The sequence below is a fragment of the Macaca nemestrina genome, chromosome 9 (genome assembly GCF_043159975.1).
Source record: "Macaca nemestrina isolate mMacNem1 chromosome 9, mMacNem.hap1, whole genome shotgun sequence".
Taxonomy (NCBI): domain Eukaryota; kingdom Metazoa; phylum Chordata; class Mammalia; order Primates; family Cercopithecidae; genus Macaca; species Macaca nemestrina.
Window position 1 is genome coordinate 44,559,684 of NC_092133.1, and position 17,481 is coordinate 44,577,164.

Genomic DNA, 17,481 nt, shown 5'->3' on the forward strand with positions numbered 1-17,481 from the left:
GCAAGGGTTAAAATATATTTTAAAGCTAGGGGATTCTAAATGTGTGAGTTCCTTTGAAATCATTGGTGGTTTATTTGAACGTGGTGTCTGTTAATTGTTCGTTGGAGGAGGGGCATGGGGGGCATAAAGGTGATGGGGTGAGGCTCTTGGAAATACAGCCTGTTATTTACATTGTAAAAGGAACTGGGAAGATTTTCTGGTTCCCCCAGCCTGGATTTCTTACAGTGCTTATCTAGGTTGAGATTTGGAACAAGCATTAACAAATGCTTGATTGACTAGTTTAACCAAATTCAGTGTTAGGGCACACGGAAGTTCAGAGGGCGCCATGTCAAGTGTTTTGCCTCCTGCTAGTGGTGGTGCTTGCGTGGGTCTCAGGCCGCCACGAGAGGGTGGGCCTTTGTGTTTCCTGAGAAGGAAATCCCAGAAGATGGAATTCCTGTTTTCTTCCCTTTGTTCTCACAGGTTTTATAGCATTTTCACAGATCCCTGAGCTGGCCAAAAGGATTAAAATGTTTTTTGCCCTGGCTCCTGTGGTTTCAGTCGACTTCTGTACTAGCCCTATGGCCAAATTAGGGCGATTACCAGATCTTCTCATTAAGGTACTTGGACCCCTCCCATCCCTCTCCTCTCCCCACGTATTTCCTCCGAGATCTGAAGAACTGGAAAGTGGAGGGAGAATCTACCTTCTTGCCCTGCATTTTGATATCCGTTTACCCCTCCTTCCAGACCCGGGGGCTGCGGAGGCCTGTCGTTTCCTGCACACTGGTGCCACGTGTACTCATGGTTGGCATGTGTCAGTACAGCTCTGCCCACCTCACAGGGAGCGCAAGGAGAGTCTGGGAGAAAATAATTTAAGCATTGGTGGTGTTGCCCTTTATCCCATGAGGGGAGCCTGTGCACAGAGGATGTAGGAGATGGCAGGTAGGAAATGTTCCCAAAAGCCCATCCCTAGCTACACTGAGGGTGACCTAACAACGCTATCATTATTGTATTTTATAATATGGCTCCTAAACACAGCCAGTAGCTTCCTCAGGGCTCTGCCCTAAAGCTGTGGCACCCAAACCTCTGTTCAAGGAGGAAATAGATTTCATGAAAAAGAGTTTTAAGCTAGGTAAGAGCAGATGGTCTATTATGCATGCAGTATGTGTCTTTTATGAAATATATGTTTACACACACACATATGAAATCCTGTATAGAAATATATACATGAAATCAGGTATAACATCTCTCATGGACCATTTAGAAGAGTTTAATAGGAAAGATGGAAACTCAAGGCAGTCCTCCTGCCTTGGCCTCCCAAAGTGCTGGGATTACAGGCATGAGTCACCATGCCCGGCCAATAAAAAAATTTTTAAAAACAAAATAAAACAAGAAACAAGTGGTGGGCTGGATTTGGCCTGCTGGCCAATAGCATTGAATTAGATGGACACACCTCTGGCAGACATTACTGATCAATCATAGTCTTGACTGTTTCTTAGAAGTAACCACTGATCCATCAGTCACATGAAAACTACTTGGGATGGCCCTGGGAGGGGTGATCATTAAGGCCCTTTCCCATTGGAGAAGTCTGCTGTAAACTTATTTTTCTCCCTCCATCTCTTCATTTGGAGAATTTCAATACACCTCTGTAGTGTGTGAATTTTGCTTTGGTAAACTTCTGCAAAAGCATCCTGGTTTGATGTCCACTGGCTGCCATTCTTTCCTGAGACCATTCGTGGAGACACTGGGTACTTGTCTCTGCTTCTGAGGTGAATCATGGAGACCTATGCACCAGCATGAAATGCTGAGATGTTCTTGGGTTTCTTTTTATTTTGTAGGACTTATTTGGAGACAAAGAATTTCTTCCCCAGAGTGCGTTTTTGAAGTGGCTGGGTACCCACGTTTGCACTCATGTCATACTGAAGGAGCTCTGTGGAAATCTCTGTTTTCTTCTGTGTGGATTTAATGAGAGAAATTTAAATATGGTATGCATGTTTATAGTAAGACCTGATTTTCTTTCATCTGTGAATGTGCTTATTTGTGTTGAATGATGTGGGAGAGGCAGGAATGACCTCATCAGAACTCTGAAGGGTCTTTCATTTGAGAGGCACAAGCATGAACTTTGGCCAATGCCTAGAATATGGTACCACCTGCTGCTATCCTCAGGCTGGCTGTGGTCACCTTCTTATGTTGTACCTGGATGGAGTCTATTGAATGAGGAGATCTGTCACAAATTAAGTTGTAATATTTATATTTACTCTAGTGATTTGTTTCTTTTAGAAATTATTATAAGTGGTAGACATAAAGATGGGAACAGTAGACACTGGGGACTCCAAAAGGAAGGAGGGAGAGGGAGGAAGGAGGGAGAGTGACAAGGGCTGAAGAACTTCCTATTGAGTACTATAGCCAATATTGAGTACTGTGGTTATGGGATCAATAGAAGCCCGCATCTCAACATCATGCAAGCTACCCTTGTAACAAACCTGCACATGTACCCCCCGAAAAAAATTACTCTAAGTATTTAAATTTGGAATGGCCATTTATATACACATATGTGTATGCTTGCAGTGTGTGTGTATTTATAAAAATACATTTTATAAAATGTAAACCCATTTTATTTTATAGAATGTAAATCCTTGGCCAATACTATGCTCGTGTTTCTGAATGTATTTATTTGTTAGTTTGTCATGTGACATTTTGAAAAAAAGGGTTAAAATCCTGGAATAAAGGCCCTAAGGAATTTAAGTGCCATTTTCCTTTTGTCTGGTAATTAAAGCAAGGTGTGATTGTTATATGAAATTTGGGAAATTCATGAAAGCATGAAGAAGAAAATGAACATGCCTTGTAAACGCAACCCACACAGTCCCGTGCTTACCATATTGTTGCACCTCCTTCTTAAGGACTCCGTGTGTGGTTGTATGTATTTTTATAGGACAGATTTTTAGTCAAATAATTTTTTTCTATCTCTGATCTCATGTACTTGAGATTATGGCTCTAGTTTTTAGTGCTTTGAAGGGCAAAATACAATGTTTATTATCAATGTCACCTTAATGCTGTTTTCATTCTTCATTTCAATGTATTTATTTTGCAGTCTAGAGTGGATGTATATACAACACATTCTCCCGCTGGAACTTCTGTGCAAAACATGTTACACTGGAGCCAGGTAGGCATTCCGGGAGTGCATTTGGGGCTCATGTAAAATCAACATCAGAAAGGTCTGGGCATGAAAACCCTTCCCAAATAGAAAGACAACCTGCTTACACATCTGATCCGGTTTTCTTCCGCAGAGTCCTGGGTTTTTGTCATCGTGCTTGTGTTGCTTTTGATATCTGTAGTGGGGCACACTGTGTTATACGTGGGTCACAAACAGCTACTGGGGTTGACATTTTTCTTTTCCCTCCTCTCCCTTCCTCAAATCTCAGGTTAATATATTCTCTCCCTTTCCTTCTCCCTGCCTTTCTTTTCCTCCCCGTTTCCTCCCCTCCATCTTTTTCTCATTGAGTCCTAGATTTGTTTTATTTGTGTGTTGCTTCATAAAGAGTGATTTTAAAGCTGTTTCGAAGATAGAAACTGCTGTTGCAACATTAACCCCTGATCGCAATATGCTTAGAACAGCAGTGAATAAACTGGAGCTAAACCAATGATAGATGTGAATGGGGGCCCCTGACTTTTGAAATACAGTTTTGATTATTTTATCACTTAAATAAGTCATGTTCATTCTAGAAAATTTAGAAACTACATGTAGAAAAAAATTATCTTAAAATAAAAATAGAATCATTCTATAACCCTAGACAGAGAGGAAATGCATATCCATAGATATTGAATGTCTCTGCATTCTATTCTATACCTCTTTTCAAAGCGATGCTGTTAAAGACATGGATAGAAATAGTAGATGTAGAAATAGATTGATTTTTCTTCTGCTTACTGTTTTATAGCTTGCTTTTGTTTTTTTCACCTGACAATATGTCAGGGACTTCTTTCTACCTCAGGACATAATTTTGTGCCATTTATTTTTCAGCTAACTTCATTTTCAATATGAAACAACTCACCATTTAAGCCCTAAACCAAGATACTGTAGGTGTCTTGAATAGTAATTTCAAAAAACACCTGGCAGTCACTGCTTGCATCAGAATCACCAAATTGCTTTAGAAAGTACACCCTTTAATAAATCATTGCTTTAAAAAAGTATTGGGAGTTGGGATTATAGTGGAACTCTTAGATTGGCTACCCTCCAGGCTTATAAAACAAAGACTCCTGTGTCCCAGTCATTTGGACTAGAGAATCTGTACTTTTATTTTTTGGTTTATTTTATTTTTTTGTCTGTCGCCAGGCTGGAGTGTAGTGGTGCGATCTCGGCTCACTGCAACCTCCACCTCCTAGGTTCATGTTTCTCCTGCCTCAGCCTCCCGAGTAGTTTTATTATTTTTAAAAAAAAAATTTTATTGAGGTATAAGTGACATACAGTATTTAAAGTATACAATTTGATATATTTCAGTGTTTGTGTACACCTGTGAAACCATCACCATAATCGACACAGGAAATATATCATCATCCTTAAAGGTCCCTCCTGCCCCTTTGTGACACCTCCCCCATCCCTCCCCTCCATCCCACTGATCTGCTTCCTGTCGCTGTAGCTTAGTTTGCATTTTCTAGAGCTTGTAGGAGAACAGTCATGCAGTTTATACTTGTTTTTGTCCAGCTTCTTCCACTCAGAATACTTGTTTTGAAATTTACCTATGTTGTGTATGTCAGTATTCATTCCTTTTTATTTCTGAGGATCTGTATTTTTAAAAAATCTGCCTGGTAGATTATTTTGCTCAACCAGGTTTTCGGCACATCCTGATACTTTCATCTCCTTCTTCAGTTGCCCCAGGAACTCTGACAGTGCCATAGTTCTCCTCTCCCTGGGGCTCATCTCTAAGAACTAGGAAGAGCCTGTCCTCAGGCTCTTGGCCCTTTATAGTAACTAGAAGGCTGAGAGTTAAATGTCAGTCCCTCAGGGGCAGTTTGTTGTGGCCTAAAAGAGGGGCATCTGGAACGCAATAGTTCATGACATGCTGAACAGCCCATGCTTACCACTTAAGGAATGCCCCCAAACCTTCAAAAATCCTCAAATTCACAGAGATTGAGGATTTCGGTTCTTGGTTCAGGTCTCTGCTTTTCTCCTTGGTCACATTTATGCTTATAGTCACTTGTTTTCTTCATATACCCTGTCACTAGAATCCCCTACATTTTTGAGGATGCCTAGAACCTCTTACCTAATGGACATTTTCCTAAAAGGCCCAATGTCTGTCACCTCAGCAGTTTTTGCACCCCCAGAGATGATGGAGGGTGACTGAGCTGCCTGGAGGCAGATCCTGAGCTTTCCCACCAGCTTAGTGACTGCCAGCAGCCCACGCGCAGTACACACCAGGCCTCAGCAAAGGACAAATGGCCACCAGACCTGGGATGTCAGAGGCCCTTGGGAATGTTGAAACCAAGGCTGTCCTAGACCAACCCTATTTTATATTACAGACCTGTGTTGCTTCGCCCTTCTGTGTCTTGGGCCACCACTGAGCATGGGGCTTGCAGTAGAGACGTTGGATTGGCTGTCATCCAGGCTACTGCTCTTGTTCCAGCCCTCTTATCCAGCAGCTAGCCAGGGTCAAAGGCTGCAGGCTGAGGGCCGGGCACTGCTCTGTGCCCCATTTGTGACCTGGTGACTTTAGATTCTAGCTACCGTGGAACATACCTCCAGAATATTTGCAAAGCCCAGATTTGCTGTAGAAGGCAGCCTGGTCCTTTGCTCTTCTGCCCACTGTACCATCTTTTGTCAATAAAATGGTTGGTTGCTTTGTGCAGCCGTTGTGTCAGATCTTCCCTTTGGCCCTCCCTCCTCTGGGCTGTTGACTAGGGGCTGCCACTGGTGCAGGCTGCAGGCTCCAAGAGGCAGCGCAGGAAAAGGCTTCTGTGGAAGGTGACCAGGCCTGGATGCCGGGCAGGCTGGGGCTAGAATTCAGATGTGGCATTAGAGGGCTCTTGTGGTATGAGTTTGGGGTTGACCTTAAAGGCCATTTTGTTTACAGTACATTCAGAAGTTTTTGTTTAAATAATTAGTATTAACTTGTTAATAAATTCCATATCTCGTTCTTTAGTGGGCTTTTAAATTTAGTGTACTCATCTTTCCATTCTCCTTATAAACCTGATGAGTATCACAGCTCCCCAGAGCCAAGACTTGATATTACTGCTCACTTTCTCCCTGGCCCTGCCCAGAGCCCGGGTACTCTTGCCTGTTTGAAGAAGGCCATCCCAACATAGCTTTCCAGTGTTGTTCTGAACTACCTAAGGTGCTACTAAAAATACAGGTTCTTGGGCCTGTCTGAGACCTATGGAGACTCTGAATTCCTAGGACTGTGACCCTGGGATCTGTGTTTGAATAAGTACCTTAGATGATTATGATGTGCTCTTGTTTTTTTTTTTTTCTTTAAAGGGAAAAAGCATACTTTTGGTAGGCTTTTAAAGAACACTGTAAAAAGGATATTTGTTATCATTTTGTTATATATGTAATACGTTTTATGAAATTTTAGAAAATATGTGAGTGAAAGAAAAATGACTTGTACATCTAGCACCCAGGAATAGCCACTATTAATATTTTGGTATAATCTTACAATTTTGTAATATAATCATTTCCATTACAAAAATCAGATCATACTACATCTGCTTTTAAGTAAATATTCATTTAATGAAATGTCATTATATTTGTTAGATACAAGCTTAGTTGTTGTATTAGAGACCCTAAAATACACCTGATAAATAAAGAGTTTCTTTCTTTCTCATAATAAAGTTTAGAGAGCGGTGGCCCAGACTGATGACAGTGGGGGGTTTGGCTATGTTCCATGAGGCCGTGCAGGGACCCAATTCCCTCCAGACTATATCTCTGCCATCCTTGGCGTGCTGTTCTCTTCTGCCCGGTTGCACCTGGGTCACCTCCATGTCTCTTCCAACTCACGGGAAGGCAGGGGAGAGGGAGCTCAGGGCAAGTGACTGTGTGTGAAGGAGACAGCTCAGAAGTGAGTGTTATGGCCATAGACTGGCTGCTCGCAGGAGGATGAGGATGTGGTTTCTATTCTGGCAGCCATGTGCTTAGGGAAAGCTTTGGGGATTGTTACTGAAAGGAAGAAGGCAAGAATGGGCATGGGGACAGTCTCTGTCCCAATTAAAAATGCCTTTCCAGGTCAGTAACTAAATTTTCAAAATATTTGTCATAAAGGGCAGTTTTCTGTTGCTTGAATTTTATTATCATTTTTTTACAGCAATAGTTGTTTTGCAGTCGTAAGTCATCTGTCCTTATATGTTAGTCAGAGTATTTTCTTAGGATGATACATTCATAGTAGTAGACTTAGTAGGGAGAGGGTAGGCATAGCTTTAACACTTCTGATACATATTGTACTTTAGAAAAGTTGAACCTGTTTACATTTTTGTTACCATTCAAAACCTAAATATAATTTTTTAAATTTCATTTTAAAACCATTTATCCTAACACTATTGTTTCCTCCTGATCATTATCTACATATACTCTGTGATATGATTATCACAGAAGTATAACCTTAGTGTATATTCAGTTTCATTTTCTTTTTCCACTTAGTATTGTTTATGAGATTATTTATGAGGCATTTTCTGTTTCTATTTTATTTATATTTAGGACAGTGGCATACTCCTTGTATATATTTATGTAACATATTTACCCAAATATCTATTATTGGGCTTTAGTTTATTTCCAGGTTTTTGTTACTGTAAATCATCTTAATACTTTTCTTTTGAAATACCCTTTCAAGTGGATAGCTTGATGTCCTAAGTGACTCTGAGCACAAAGTCAAAGTTAGAACTTCAGTCTGAGCTATAGGCAAGTTTCAGCTTTGTATTCTGTGCTCTCGCTGGTGCTTCATATACATGCTGAAGGACATGTGACAAAGTGGTGAACTGCTGTCTGTGTTCAGTGGCAGAATAGTTTGCATCAATATATTTTCACTGACAAAGATGGGGAACAGATGTACCAACAGGTGCTGTGAATCCAAATTTTGTTTTGCTTGTTAAATATGCCACAGGTATTTAATATCTGTCATTTGCAATGGCAAAAACAGATGCCAAACATTTGTCCTGTAACAATCCCCTGTAGTGTATCATCTCACTCTGTCTTTTATTACATCAAACAGTAGAATTGTATGTAGTTGATAAGAACAGACTTCACATAAATCAAAAGCAGTTTTGACAAAGAATGTCTGGGCATTTCTTTTTACCAGGCGCCACCTTGTGACCAAAACTTACTATTTCCTTTTTTTTGTTTTGTTTTGTTTTGTTTTGTTTTGTTTTGTTTTTTTGAGACGGAGTCTCGCTCTGTGGCCCAGGCTGGAGTGCAGTGGCCGGATCTCGGCTCACTGCAAGCTCCGCCTCCCGGGTTCACGCCATTCTCCTGCCTCAGCCTCCCAAGTAGCTGGGACTACAGGCGCCGCCACCACGCCCGGCTAGTTTTTTGTATTTTTAGTAGAGACGGGGTTTCACCGTGTTAGCCAGGATGGTCTCGATCTCCTGATCTCGTGATCCACCCGTCTCGGCCTCCCAAAGTGCTGGGATTACAGACGTGAGCCACCGCGTCCAGCAAAACTTACTATTTCCAATTCATCAGGCTTGCCAATTTTTGAGTTTAATTCTTGACATACATTTAATTTGAGAATGTAGAGGAAATATGGATTTGCACTATTTTGATTTTTAAAAATAAATGACTTTTTGCTAATATTTTGTATTATACTGTTTTAAATATGAATTAATGTAAATTTCAATACAATTTCAATTTCATGGCTCTAGTATCCCTAACTAGTTAGAGTTGTGCTGGCATGCAGTACTACTTGGTGATTATACTGGTACCAATACTCAAGAAAAAGTGTTTAATCAATACGATCATTAAAATTTGACTAAGTAATATAACTAGACAAGTAGAATGGGTACATAGAAAATATACAGTTGTCCCTCAAGTATCTTTGGGGACTGGCTCCAGACATCACCCCCAAACCAAAATTCAGAGATACTCAAGTCCCTTATATAAAATGGTGTAGTATTTGCATATAGCCTATGCACATCCTTTCATGTGCTTTAAATTATCTCTAGATTACTTATGATGCTTAATACAATGTAAATGCTATGTAAGTAGGTGTTATACTGTGTTTTAAAGTTTGTATTTTTTATTGTTTTATTCCAAATATTTTCAATCTGCAAAATATCACTTGGTTGAGTCCATAGATGGAAAACTGTGGATATGGAGGGCCAATGGTATATTACAATTATTTTATCTATATATATATATCCATCTGTTTCTCTCTCTATATATATACATATATGTGTATGTAGATATGTATCTGTCTACCTATATTTCTCAAGTAAAATCACTAACTCTTTGAAAAAGCTTAGGATGCAAATTTCAGCAGAAAATGTCAGCCTAAAGTTCCCCTAGCAGGAGCAACTGTTGATTTAGTATATTTGACAGCATACGTGCATAGCTGCTTTCTTGTGTCAGGTGGTAGCTGCTTAACAACCATACAATGAGAAATTGAGTCATTCAGTCAAGCAGAGCAAAACCATGCCATTTCAGTTAAAATAATGCCTTGGAAATCAAGAGTAAATCTGGATATTGGTATAAAGTTGATTTCCGAGGTCGTGGCTAGCTCCAGCAACCTAGGATGTTATCTCTAACTTTGGTGTCAGATAATTCTTTCCTAAATTATCTTCTTTTTAGGCTGTTAAATTCCAAAAGTTTCAAGCTTTTGACTGGGGAAGCAGTGCCAAGAATTATTTTCATTACAACCAGGTAAAGTTTTTAGTCTTTTCATTAAAGGGGGCCCTGAAAACTCATCAAGAAAGCCAGCCTGGCCTATCAGGATTCTGGCTAGGCTCGGGTGCTGTGGGAAATGTTTGGGGGGAGTTGACTAGTGTTTGTTTTTCATCAGTCCATTCAGAACAATCCTAGCTTTGTAGCTGATATTGTGGGCTGGGCCTCCTCTCTGTCTTGTCCCCAGCTCTAAATAAGAATCATCACTGTTATGCATTATTCAGAGTAATCACGAACACAGCCTGTAGAGTCAGATAGTACTAGGTCTGTTATCTGGTAGCTGTGGGGCCTTGGCCAGATTACATTGCTTAAGCCTCTTCTTCCCTGTACTAATAAAATTAGCATTTTTGAGCACGCTAAATACACGGAAGTGTGAGACACTTTGCTCTGTTTTTAAAATTTAATTCCCAGAACATCTCTGTGACATAAACATGATTATCTCTGACATAAACATGAGGACAATGAGGCTTAGAGAATTTCTGTGACTTGTCTTACACCCAAAGGGAGGAAGTAGGAGGGCATGACTCCAAACTCTTTCCAGCCACTTGGTTCTGTTGCCTTGCGTCTACTACCTATGGAGTACAACACCTTCCTTGCCGGGGATTAAACATTCATTTTGGTGACCAGCCTAGGGTAGCAGCTCCACAGCTAGTGGCGATTATAATTAGCATTCTTTCATTTGGGGTTAGATTTCTTTTTTTGTGCTGGTAATGGTAACTTGAAAAGATACTCAAAGGGATTTTAAAAATTTAGTTTGTTATTCTTAGTCAAACTTATTAGACAATGTTTAATGGAGATTGTGCTTATTGTGATTTTGAAAATTAAAACAACAACAACGAGGCTTTCTGTGGTTCCTTTTCATTGTAGAGTTACCCTCCCACATACAATGTGAAGGACATGCTTGTGCCGACTGCAGTCTGGAGTGGGGGTCATGACTGGCTTGCGGATGTCTACGACATCAATATCTTACTGACTCAGATCACCAACTTGGTGTTCCATGAGAGCATTCCGGAGTGGGAGCATCTTGACTTCATCTGGGGCCTGGATGCCCCTTGGAGGCTTTATAATAAAATTATTAATCTAATGAGGAAATATCAGTGAAAGCTGAATGTGAGCTGTGTACCACCAAGTCAATGATTATGTCATGTGAAAATGTTTTTGCTTAATTTCTGTAAAACATTCGTTTTTCTTTCCCAGGCCTTTTGTATTTTTATATCCAAGAAAATGATAACTTTGAAGATGCCCAGTTCTCTCTAGTTACAATTAGACACATACTAGCTATTTTTTCTTTGATTAGGACTGGAATAGGAAGCCAGTGTCTCAACCATAGTATTGTCTCTTTAAGTCTTTTAAATATCATTGATGTATGAAAAGGTCATTATATCCATTCTATTTTAAAAATTTAAAATATACTATATTGACTTTTTGCCCTTCATAGGACAAAGTAATACAAGTGTTGGAATTTTAAAATTGTGTTATTGGTAAATCTGTCACTGACTTGAGCTAGGTATAAAATTATGCAGTTTTCATGTCCTTGCCTTAAAGAGTGCTCTAGTCTAATGGTCTTGTAGTTAGAGATCTAAATGACATATTATTATGTTTTCCTGCAGTAGGTGCATAGTCAAATCCAGAAATATCACAGCTGTGCCAGTAATAAGGATTCTACAATTAATTTTATGAAACCTAACTGTGACAGCTGTGATTTGACACATGTTTTAATTGCTCAGGTTAAATGAAATAGTTTTCTGGAGTCTTCAAAAACAAATTGCACTGATAAAAAACCAAAAAACTATGTTTTAAATGCTTGAAGACCGATACACTCAACCATCTATGTTCATGAACTCTTAATTTCATGGCAGGCCATAATTCTACTTATCTGAGAAGCAAATTCCTGTGGAGACTATACCACTATTTTTTCTGAGATTAATGTACTCTTGGAGCCAGCTACTGTCATTACTGATCACATCTGTGTGAAACCAAAGCCCCGTGGTTGCCCATGAGAAGTGTCCTAGTTCATTTTCACCCAAATGAAGTGTGAACGTGATGTTTTCAGATGAAAGCTCAGCTCAGGGATTCATTTTGTGTCTTAGTTTTATATGTGTCCTTATTTTAAATACGCCTGCTTCACGTCTCTATGTTGGGAAGTCCATATTTGTCTGCTTTTCTTGCAGCATCGTTTCCTTACAATAATGTCCAGTGGACAAAATGACAATTAATGTTTTTCTGATACAGTTACTTTGGCTGCAGTAACAATACAGTGCTTGTTATTGGCTAATACAGGCAGGCAGAATACTACTTTGTAACTTTTAAAGTCTTACTTAAACTTTTCAATAAAATTGAGTGAGCCTTATAGGCCCAAAGAATTGTGTGTATGTTTTTTCTCTTTTATTTAATAGCCGTCTGATTCTCCCCTTTCTCCGGTGGCAGGACTTGGAACTGTTCTCTAAGTTAATGTGTTTACTCTGGGAAATGAAGGGCTACCAAGTAACTAGTGATTTTTAAAAATCATTTTTTTGTTTGCCACAAGAGGGCACTCTTGGCTTTGCTTGCAAATCTTCCCACGCTCCTTTTCCTCACTACTTTTTCTAAGATTTTCTCCAGCGTTCTTCCTCTAGGGAAGGTAGAGGACTTTGTTGCTTTATGAGCGGGTTGGTAATTTGATGGCCAGCCATGGTAGTATTATTTCTGTTCAGGAGTATAATTAACTATTGCCTAGTGGATAACATCTGGCAAACCTTCTCAAGGAATAGCTGCCCCTCAAATGTAAACTGAAAATGAAAATTTGCCTAATAGGTAAATGAGTGATCAGAACTTCAGATGTGGTTGGGGGATGGATGGCAGGAAAAGGTTTTAACTCAAGCCTCACACATATATAGGACTGAAATTTAGACTAGTGACATCCCCAAATAATGATTATTTTGTGTTTGTGGGTATTAAAGGTGTTAATCTGTTAAATGTAAACATTAAAAATATACTGTAATTTGATCTCTTGTCATTTAGTTTTTAATGTATTAAGAGATTTTCAAAAGATAAGTCACCCTGATATGTTGTGACACTAAAAGTCACCTTTGAATAGTAATTCTGATTTTTAAAAGTTACTCAACCAGTACTTCATTATGTTGTGCTAGGTGCAGATTTCAAGTTCAATTCCAAATTAAGTAAGCAAAACTCTTTCTCTGTCAAATTGTCTTAGCATTACTAAAAATAATACTTTTCGTAAGGCTTTGATATTTGCAATAACCCCTTTGACGGGTGAGGCGAGTATTTGTTTCTCTACAGGCAAGGGAATGCCTTTTTAATGGGGATGATTTTATATGCCTTAAACGTTTCAGAGAGGTTGGTGAGAGTTTCACCAGTATGAGTGAGTAGAAGCGCCCACTTATATGTGACATGTAAGTGGATCAAAATATGAAGTGTTTAAAACCAAATATGCACAAGTATTTGGACTAATAGGAGCATCAAGGGAGTGTCTGGAGGAAGCTGACATCCCCACATTCTTCATCAGCATCTCCTATTGTTTTTGGCATGACTAATTAATGTTTTCTGAGTCTTTTGTAAGGTGTCACACAAAAGCAGCTTCAATGACCCCTTCCAACACCAAACTCCTCCTGAAGAGATACTTACCTTGGAACCAACACTGGCCCTTTTCTGCTCAGTTTGGCTGTAACTTGCTTTTTAACCCTAGTTAGTCTTGTCTTGACTTTTCCAAGACTGCATTTTTAATCTTTAGTCCTTAAAATGAAGGATTAGATTTTGATATTCGAGATCATTCCACCTCTACGAGTCTTCCCTGTTACATAACACTATACATCTCTAATATCCAGGAACAGTTTTGGTCAGACAGATGCCCACATGGCTTTACCTAATTTGAGAAAGAAAAAGAAATCATAAAGGTCATTTTAAAAAAGGCATGATGTGATTGGTAACAGGCTTTGCTACCTACATGTTCTATTTGCTGGGGGAAGGGGAGCGGTATCCACAGGCTTTTGGTAAGTTGGTGCCATATAACTTTGAGATTGTGATTAGTGTGCACAGAGTTGATTGTTGTACTCTCAGAAAAGTGACTTGACTCCTGTGATAAGCAGAAAATAAAGGATTCCTGTCCTCCAACCCTGCCAGAGAAACCATGCCAATACAAAAATGATACGCAGGAAGCCATGATCAACTGGAGAAGAGATGGCATGGCCAAAGTCCTAATGCTACCTGTCAGACAACACCCCTTTTTGCGGAAAACTATCAATTGGACAAGAAATGGTGTGGGCAAAGTTCTAATCAGAAAACACACCGTTTTAGGGAAGATCATCTTTATAGGTGAGTAGATCCAAACTACATCAAGCGGTACTCCAGAAAAATTAAAAAAAAAAAGATTTTATTTTTTAGCCTCAACTTACAGCTAATATCCTTTAAAATGAATCTTGAGTCCACAAATATCTTTTGAACACTCATTATATAAAAGACGCAATGCTTGGCACTGTGAGAAGTCCTAGAAGATACACCCGGTGCTCTAAAAAGACCTATTCATCTAGCAAGCTATTACATGCTTGTGCAAATGAAAACTGTTCAAAGGTGCAAGTGTGCCAAATTCAAGAAATGATACCATCTTAGTCAGCACTTGATAGTGTTCAATTTTATTTTGGTCCATTAAGTGATACTGTTTTTGGTTACCTGATATATTGTTCAGCATTCCACATGATATAGAGTGGAGAACTAATACGACTGTAATTCATCAATTCCCCTGGGATGTTTGCATTTGTATGTTAGACAAAAATTTCTGTCCTGGTCAGCTGCAAGTGCAGAGATGGCAGAGAAGCTTAGTTGCAATTCTTCAAAATGCCACAAAGTCAGCGGGCAGAGTCTGGACAAAGCAGGCTGAAGCCAGAGCTCTCAAGTTTTACTGCCCACAGCTTTCTGTAATCAGTACATGGACACTATTCTAACAGCAATAGATGATGGATGCACCAAAGCAGAAAATGAATGGGTTGGTTGGGGCTGGGGGCTCAAAGGAGACAGTCTTGACAGCAAATCTAGCAGCTAAATCCAAATTAAGCAAACCTGCCAATCCCACTCACTTAAAAAAAAAATCTGCAAGAGCAACCAAAGCACCCAAGCATGATAACTGAGACCACAAGAAAAGGACAATGTGTGCTGAAAGGAAATTTGAGGGCTAACTTCTGTTGAGGGTAAATTTGAGCGATATTTTACTTATGAGCAGAAACCCAATTGTAAGGCTGAGAAAGTGAGCTCTAATGGTCTCTTTGGAGCAGTGAGAAGGACGCTCTTCTCTGAAACACTGCATCAAGGACAAGACCACATCTAGCAGGAATGAGAAAGAAAAGTTTCTGGGTTGCCCTAAAAGTGAACTGAAAACAGAACTGGAGAAGGGAGAGGTTGGGGGGGTGGTGGTGCGGTGGAGGTGGACAGCCTAGCAAGGACAGGTTGTTTAATTGGAAGAAACCAGGGGCCTACATTATACCTATTTTCTGCTATCATAGAGAAATCAAAGCAGCAGCATCAGAAAAATTCAACCTCGTTCCCTTTTTGCATTGGCTGTCAAGAAACTCAACGCTGCTTCTGGACCTTTATCTCATCAATAGCAAATATGTCAGCAGAATATAATAACATTTTCATGGCACACTGGGTTAAATAAAAAGGCTACTGTAGGGCTGGAGGCTACTACTGAGGGCTCCTGGGAATGAGCATCTAAGGAATGTCAGTATTCCATCAGTGGCAGTTAGTGGACACACACCGGTTAGGAGATTCTGAATTACAAATTGGCCTATTATATGCATCTATATCCTATATATTATATATTATGAATTGGCCTATTATATATATCATATGTATGCATATATACCATCTATTATCATAGTTTTAGGTCCATATATTGGTCCATATTTTTGTAGTATTTGTTCTTTCCTCATAATAGATTGCTTTGTATCTTTTATTTCTCTTTACATAACCTTACTTGATTTTAATTTCAAACTTCTCAGTTATTCTTTAGGTAACACGTGGAGTACAAATTTAAAATACCATGCATATTACTTCGTGTGTTTTTTGTGTGCTAGGGCCTATGATTTTACTCCTGTAAACCCACAGCAGTGATAATAATCCTACTTCTCGGCAGGGTGAGGAAGCCAGCTCTTTTGAGGATTGGATAAAATCTATTCAAATAAAACATTCAGCCAATCTGTGGCACCTAGTAAGTGGGTTTTACACGGTAGACATTATTTTTCCATTTAATACTCTCAATTTCCCTTTGTGGGGAATCGGGGAGAATAAGAAAATGCAAGCTTCAAGGAGTGAAGGGCTGGACCCAACCACATAGATACAAGACACTAAGCAAGAATCAGGAGTGCTCCTCGGCTTCAAAGCTGGTGTCCAAAACATCTATCCTCTAAGGCACTCTTGTGTCGTGTCATGTGTCAGACTCCGCGTTGAACGCGACGATTTTTGTGCTGTTCCCAGGGTCTCCCAAGAGCTCTCCTTGTACCGACCTCCTTATGCTGGGTGGTCCTTGGCCCAAGGACCCCAGTTGGGTGGCGGAGAAACGCAGGGGATAGAGACGAGCCCCTAGCCCGGCTCTGTGGGCCCGGAGTGGACTCAAAGAAGGAAGGCGGAGGGCGAGGGCCAGTTGGCCCCGCAAAGCCAACAAGGGGAAGGGCGGGGTAGTGGCGACATCACCTGGTCCTTCAACAGCCTCCTGGGAGGCTTCAGTAACGCACATCTCTTTCCCTTGATGAACAACGCAGGTGGTTTGCTGAATTAAGTGTTCCCACCCCAAATTGAGATACAACGGCTTTTTAGCCTGATTGGCGCAGACTGGGCGTTAAATCCAGCATTTGGGCGTTAAATCCAGCATTTCCCCGGCAAAGCGGAGCCTGGCTGCCGCGAAGCCCTCTTTCCGCTGTGTGGTGCCTCCCGGCTCCGATCGCTGGCCTAGCGCCCCGGGACGCGCCGCCGAGGGTAGCTCAGCGGCCGGGCTGCGGCCCCTCCAGGAGAGCCTGCGTGCGGGGTCTCTCCAGCTTGCTGCCCGCCGGCCAGGAAAACTCTGCGGAGAAGCTGGAGCTGGCGGAGGTTCCCATCTGGCCACCCGTCCCGTCTGATTTCCTGAGCTGACCGCCACCGCCGGCGGTCGGGAACCAGCGGTTCCCTGTGCGAAGGGCTTGTTTCCCGATCGCCGCTGGACAGACCGCAACCGGGTTCGCATACAGAAAACACCGGAGCTACAGACTGCATGTCGTTTTAAAGTTTTTAAAAATGCGATTATGCTTGCGTCTTTATGAAAGCACATGGATACAGTTATACGTGTGCATTAAAAAAATACAAACTATTCCGCACTGATTGCAAAGGAGCGCTTTCTGGTGGCAATGGAAACGGTCTAGTTTGGGACCTGTGATGACACACGTGAACTGAGTTGCCAAACTCATAGAAACTCCACACGGTAGATCTGTACATGAACACATTATCGTGTGTTAATTGTAGTCAACTGAAAAATCAGAACTTACGTGAAAAGTACTAAGTGCCATTGCATACACGCACATTTAAAACCCGATAAGATGCCGTTATAGATGAGCACATTTACAGCAATCAAGCGCCACTCTGCCGGGCTGCTTTCTTATTCAAGCTTCGTATCGCCGGGAAAG

At 40.6% G+C, this 17,481-nt stretch overlaps 1 protein-coding gene across 2 annotated transcripts in view; it reads left to right on the forward strand.

Annotated features, from left to right (window-relative positions):
• The window catches only part of LOC105480684 (lipase A, lysosomal acid type), a 39,010-nt gene extending 26,809 nt beyond the window's left edge, over positions 1-12,201 (forward strand). For both annotated transcript variants that reach the window (XM_071069531.1, XM_071069532.1), the window contains exons 6-10: positions 463-599; positions 1,818-1,964; positions 3,071-3,142; positions 9,746-9,817; positions 10,706-12,201. In XM_071069531.1, coding sequence (XP_070925632.1) covers positions 463-599; positions 1,818-1,964; positions 3,071-3,142; positions 9,746-9,817; positions 10,706-10,939 — 662 coding nt within the window. In that variant the 3' untranslated portion in view covers positions 10,940-12,201. The remainder of the gene's footprint in view (positions 1-462; positions 600-1,817; positions 1,965-3,070; positions 3,143-9,745; positions 9,818-10,705) is intronic.
• The last annotated feature ends 5,280 nt before the right edge of the window (positions 12,202-17,481 follow it).